Below are 6568 nucleotides of genomic sequence, written 5' to 3'. Positions count from 1 at the left end.
TTACAGTGAGAAAAATATTCCCTTAACTGCCATCTGTCTATGGGTTTCTTGATTTTAGTGGACATGTATGTAAGAATTAGTACTGTTAATCCATACTCGGAGGAATGCTACCTTTTCAACTAGAGTACAGGACATATACACATTTATTTTGAGTTCACTTTACAGATTCCATTCACAACCAATATTACTTTTCCAGACCTTTGCCCTCAGTCCCCCTGTTGGGGCAAATTACACATTTTTCATATAGTTAGATTTGCAAAAAGTTTGTTCTATCTGGGATTCCCTTGACCTTGTAATTAATTTGTATTTTCATATGTAAGGTTTACTCTTTGTGTTGTCAATTTCAATGCATTTTAACAAATGTATAATAACAAGCATCTACTTTAACAGTATTAAGCAGGATAGATTCATTATTCTACAAAGCACCCTGTACTTCTATCTATTCAACCTTACTCTCTACTCAGGGAAGTAGTGAATATTCTATTATCCCAGTGTTTTGCCATATCCAGGAAATGATATATTTGATATCAGCATATGCAGCATTTTAAAACTGGTTTCTTTTAATTAGCAATAACCATTTAAGATTCATCAAATATGTATGTTTGGCTGGAAGGAACATTTCATTTTATCTCAGTAGTGTTCCACTGTATAGATATAGTACAGTGAATTTACCTTTTATCCTGTTGAACAACCTCTTCATTGCTTTCTGATTTTGAAATTACAAATATAGTTCCTATAAACAATCATGTGTGTGTTTTTGTACAAACTTAAATTTTCATATATATGCCTAGAAGCACAATTGATGGATTGTATGGTGTATTAGTCAGCTAAAGGGGTGCTGATGCAAAGTACCAGAAATCTGTTGGCATTTATGAAGGGTAATTCTTTGGGTAGAAGCTGAACAGTTACCAGGCTCTAAATAATCCAACTCAAGGCACCGTAAAAGTATTTTCTCATCCAAAGTCTGTTGCCACATGTTGACAAATTGGCATGCATTTTCTGAAAGTGTTCAGCCTTCCTCCTTCCTCTTAAGGCTCCATGGCTCCAGTTTCTTCTGAAATAAGGTGTAAACTGGTAAAAAGTGTGTCTCTCTTCGTGGGGCTCATTTCTCTCTGGGCTGCTCTGGTCTCTTCACAAGGTCAGCTGCACACTATCAGGATCATCTTTCTTCAGGGGATCACAAGATCCTGTCTGATGAGCTGTTTTTCTTCCCCTGTGTTCTTTTCTGTGCTCTCCTTCACCATGTGTTTACTACCGTGTGAAAGTCTATTTTACCCCAAACAAGGGGGTGGGGACTGCACCCTTCATGCCCTATTGACATGCTCAGATAAAAGCCCTGATCTTGATTTAATTAAAAGTTAAACCTCTGAATTTAATACAATCTAATATGCCCAGAGGAATAGACCAGTTTACAAACACAACCCAATGTATATTTTTGAAATTCATAAGTAATATCAAAAATATGTATTTTTGGAATTCATAAATAACATAAAAATACTATCTTCATTTGTAAAAGAAACTGCTAAAGTGTCTTATGGCTGCAAAATTTTGTGTTCTCACTAGCAATTAATGCAAATTGTATTGCTTCATATCCTCAAGAACAATTGGTATTGTCAGATTTTAGCTTTTTATTTATTTTAAGAAGTGAGTACAGATATATTACTGTGTGATTTCTTACTTGCTTTGAATTTTTAAATTATTATTTAAATATAAAAATATCAAATTTAATTAATTTTCAATTATGTAAATTCCCTTGAACATTTGTGATGTTAAATTCTGGGAATTCTGCACATAATATGAAAACATAAAAGACCATAGAGCCTGTGTATATAATCTTCAGTACTCAAGTATCTTTTTAAACAAGGATGTTCAGCATGCCTCCCCTTTGAAAGGTATCCTTTCAGTTTAAAATATAATAAATATTATTCCTGTTAAGTTTGCTCCAGTGTCATTTGTAACTGAATGGCAAGAATGAACAAGACCAAGTACTAGTGAAGAATAGGAGGAATGGGACTCTCATAAAATGCAGATGAGAGGATATATGTATAGAAATACCGTGGAAAGCTGTTTGGTAGAATTTACTATAGTTTAACACATTAATGCACTCTTATTCAGAATTTCTGCTATGGGTACGCACCCATGAAAATGGATAGGTTTGAGAATGTTATAAGCAGCATTATTCCTGATGCCCAAAACTGAAAACAACCCAAATGTTACCAACAGTAGACCAGATATATAAATTATGTCATAATATGACAATGGAATACCACACAGGCATGAAAAAGATTGAACTACTAATGTTTGGAACAAAATGAATGAATCTCCTCTCAGGAATACTGTGGAGCAAAGAAGCCAGGCACAAATGAATGTTTATTGTATATTTCAATGCAAATAATATTTAAAAACAGGCAATACTAACTTCCTGAAACAGGAGTCAAAGGATGACTATTATTTTCTTTATTTTTTTAAAATAATGAACTTTTTTAAAAAGAGGTTTTATATTACAGAAAATTTAATTCAAAAGGATCCCCTGAGGGATTCCCAGTTATCACCTCCCTCTCCCACATCAACTCCCTTTTTTCACATGTAGCTTTAAAATTTATTATGTTGTAACTATAAAAGCCATTCATTTTAAAATGCGCATTTAAAGAAATGACTCACTTGTGGTAAGGACTAACCTAGTTATAGTAATAATCTATAAAATAAAAGCATCACTGTGATATTTGTCAGCACTTCACACATCTAACAAATGCCAACTGCCATTGTTATAAAGTTTTTAAAGCCAAAATCTTAAGCAAATCAGAATTTAAAAAACGAGAATTTTCACATGTGCAATCATTTTGGTTGATGTTTAAAAGATTCCATATATAATAAAACCTCAACTCTGAATCAAAATAAATATTAAAACTTTTAAACCTTGTAACAAACTTACTCTATAGAAGCAAGGAAAACAGAGTAAATAGTAAAAGAAGTATATTTCTAGCATAGAAATCAAACAATTATATCCTTTTTCATAATACAAAAGTCAGTGAGACAACATTTTAATAACACTGATCAAGTTATTTACTATTATTCAAGAATTTGCTTTCCAGTTTGTGCCTTTACCATGCATCCATCCATATATTTGGATTTTAATTAAATTTCCACATCAAAAATATTTCATTCAGAATTCTAATCTTAAATATAAACAATAATTTTTGAAAGCATAGTCAAACACTTTACAATAATGCTATCATTTAAATTCATATATTTCATTTGAAAGAATGATCTTACAAACAGCGCTTTTTCCCATTTTTCCAGAATAAATGTCCCTCTGTCTAAAAGTTTAAATGACAATAAAAGAGACAGATTGAAAAAAATCCATGCTTTTCATTTTTTTTCATCAGGCTTTGATAGGAACAGAGCCATTCGATGTTGGAACACCACCTTCCTTCCCAGTTGCAGTCTTGACAGACATAGAGGCAGATGAGAGCTTCTTTTTGTATGCTTACTTGTGAAGTGTGCATATTCTTAGCTTAGGAGTCTGTTCAGATATTTTGAACATTTTTTAATGTTTTGCTTTCTTATTTTGGGTTGTTAAGGCTTCTTTGTATATTTGGATGTAAATCATTTAACTGACGTGTTTTGTAAATTTTTTTTTCCAAATCTGTAGATTTTCTTTTCAGTTCCTTATCAATGTCTTGCAAAGAGCAGAAGTTTTATATTTCAACAAAAACAACTTATAAATTTTATTTTCTCATAGATCATGCTTTGGGTGCTTTATCTAAAAAATCATTTCCACACCATGGGATCCTAAACATTCTCTACGTTTATTCTAGAAGTTTTACCTTCATTTTATTTTTAAATGGTTATGATTCACTTTGATTTAATATTTATGAAATTTTTACAACTTGTGTTTAAGTTCCTTTTTGTTTGGCATGAGTATATACTATCGTTTTAGTACCATTTGTTGAGAAAACCATACTGTCTACATCAAATTGCCTTTGTCGTCTGTGAAACATTCACTGAGCACATTTGTATGGGTGTTTTATTCTATCTATTTCTTCAAGAGGATACTGTTTAATTAATGTGTTTCTACATTACGTGTTGCAATTAAGCCATATGGTTCTTACAACATTGTTCTTATTCTTCACTGCTTTTTTCTCAAGGTACAAAAAGACTGGGCTTTAGGTTTGTTTATGAAAATAAAGTCTGAGACAATTTGTAGTGGAAAATATGGCCTGGGCATAGTTTTTTCCATTATGGACAAGTATAGTTAGTCAACAAAGTTTTCAAGGAGAAGCAGGAGCATTTGATTTCCCTGACATTCTTAATAAGGAAATTAAATCTTTATAAAATCTATAAAAAATATAATTTTAATTTGCTTACAAAACAAATCATTACATTTACTATATTTTTATGATTTCTGTTTGTGGCTAAATTTGCATTACTCTGATATCTCTTCCAGGAATTCCATCATCTACATGGAAACAGAAAACCAAACATATGTCTTAGAATTTGTACTTCTGTGGCTGTCAGAAGATACAGGAGTGCAGCCCCTCCTCTTTGGACTGTTCCTGTTGATGTACCTGGTCACCTTCACAGGGAACCTGCTCATCATCCTGGCCATCATCACAGACTCCCACCTCCACACACCCATGTACTTCTTCCTCTCTAACCTGTCTTTTACAGATATCTGTTTCACCTCCACCACTGTCCCAAAGATGCTGTTGAACATCCAGAAAGAAAGCAAAATCATTACTTTTGAAAGCTGCCTCAGCCAGATATTTTTGTACCTACTTTTTGGACAAATAGATAACACCCTCTTGACTGTGATGGCTTATGACCGTTTCGTGGCCATCTGTCACCCCCTGCACTATACAGTCATCATGAACCCCCGACTCTGTGGCATTCTGCTACTGGCATCCTGGTTATCGAGTGTTTTGTATTCCCTTTTACAATGCCTAATGGTTTTGCGATTGTCTTTTTGTACAAATTTGGAAATCCCCCACTTTTTCTGTGAACTTAATCAGGTAATACGACTTGCTTGTTCTGACACCTTCCTAAATGACCTAGTGATATATTTTGCATCTGGACTTCTGGGTTTTATTCCAATCATTGGGATCCTTTTCTCTTACTCTAAAATTATATCCTCCATTTTGAGAATTTCAACAACTGAGGGCAAGCATAAAGCATTTTCTACCTGTGGGGCTCACCTCTCAGTGGTGATCTTGTTTTATGGTACAGGTCTTGGAGTGCATATTAGCTCTACTGCTTCCCACAACTCAAGGACAAATGCAATAGCTTCAGTGATGTACATAGTGGTCGTTCCTATGCTGAACCCCTTTATCTACAGTCTTAGAAACAATGACATGAAGCAGGCCTTTAAAAAGCTGAAAAACATTCTCTCTATAAAAGGATTATTTTCCCAAGTTTAGAAAATTGCTCATGATTAATAGAGGCCAAAAACTGGGATATAAAAATATAAAATCTTTAAAAGTGAAGAGAGCTATAATCTGTTATTTAACTCATATCAGAACTCTATTTCTATAATTTTTTTTCTATAAAGAACACCTGTTTCTTATTTTATTATTTTACATCATGTGATCTTTCTTATTTTATTCCCTGGAATCAGTATTGAAGGCAGAAACAACTGCCTGGGTTTTCAAAAGTGAAATATTCCATACATGTAATTCTATATATATATAATTATAGCAGGTTGTTGGAGGGATGAAGGTGTACTATAGTCAGTGCCAGATGAAGGAAACTGCTGGTGTTTATAGTTTAGTGAAAAATAAACACTCATAAAAGGCTGTATAACACCTATCAGGGTTTTCGTTCATTGGCTCTAAAAAAACGTCATATCCTAAACTGTAGAAATCATCTGATTTGTTCACAATAGTGCACAGTACATCTCTGATATGCCTGTTTGTCCTTCACATTCCAAATCATAAGTTAAGTGAGATTGTAATCAGCAACACTATCTTTGATCTTTCAAACACTGATGATCTCAATAATTACTGTTATTCTCTCAGTGATCTATGGTTATCACTTAAAACTTATTTTCAAAGTAAAGAATATTTTCTGGAAATTTCTCTAAGCACCTCCTGTAATAGTAGTGCATATTTACCGATCATAAAAGCAAGGTGCATGTTTGCCTCATTTCCTACAATATGTTTTTCAACTATTAAAACCAGATATTAGAAGATAACTTCAGATTTTTATGTAAACGTACAAATATGTGTTTACACAAAAAAATTTTTAGAGAGTAAAATATTTTAAGCACGTTTCATTAGCAAGTATTAGAGAGTGTTTCAAATCTCTTAAATCTTCCTTGAATTGATATAATACCTAGATCTTTTCTTACTTTCCCATTCCTGCAGCTATTATTTTTCTCTCAAAAAAAAAATGTGTTCCTTGTTTTGACAGTAAATTTTCAGTCTTCTCCAGGACCTAAATATGTGTGGAAACAATAATGATTCACTCTAAACTAGTATATAAATTTGCTCTCATGAAAAACTAGATAGGGTGGCAGGTTTGGCCCAATGGTTAGGACATCCGTCTACCACATGGGAGGTCTGTGGTTCAA

At 33.1% G+C, this 6568-nt stretch overlaps 1 protein-coding gene across 1 annotated transcript; it reads left to right on the top strand.

The window, feature by feature from the left end:
• Nucleotides 1–4463: 4463 nt before the first annotated feature.
• On the top strand, nucleotides 4464–5417 carry LOC131276806 (olfactory receptor 7A17-like). The gene has a single exon (XM_058290376.1). The coding sequence runs from the start codon at nucleotides 4464–4466 to the stop codon at nucleotides 5415–5417; it is 954 nt and encodes a 317-aa protein (XP_058146359.1).
• Nucleotides 5418–6568: the final 1151 nt, after the last annotated feature.

Source organism: Dasypus novemcinctus, chromosome 30, assembly GCF_030445035.2.
Source record: "Dasypus novemcinctus isolate mDasNov1 chromosome 30, mDasNov1.1.hap2, whole genome shotgun sequence".
Taxonomy (NCBI): domain Eukaryota; kingdom Metazoa; phylum Chordata; class Mammalia; order Cingulata; family Dasypodidae; genus Dasypus; species Dasypus novemcinctus.
The sequence above is the reverse complement of the archived record's forward strand: the minus strand, read 5'-3'. Positions and strand labels throughout refer to the sequence as shown.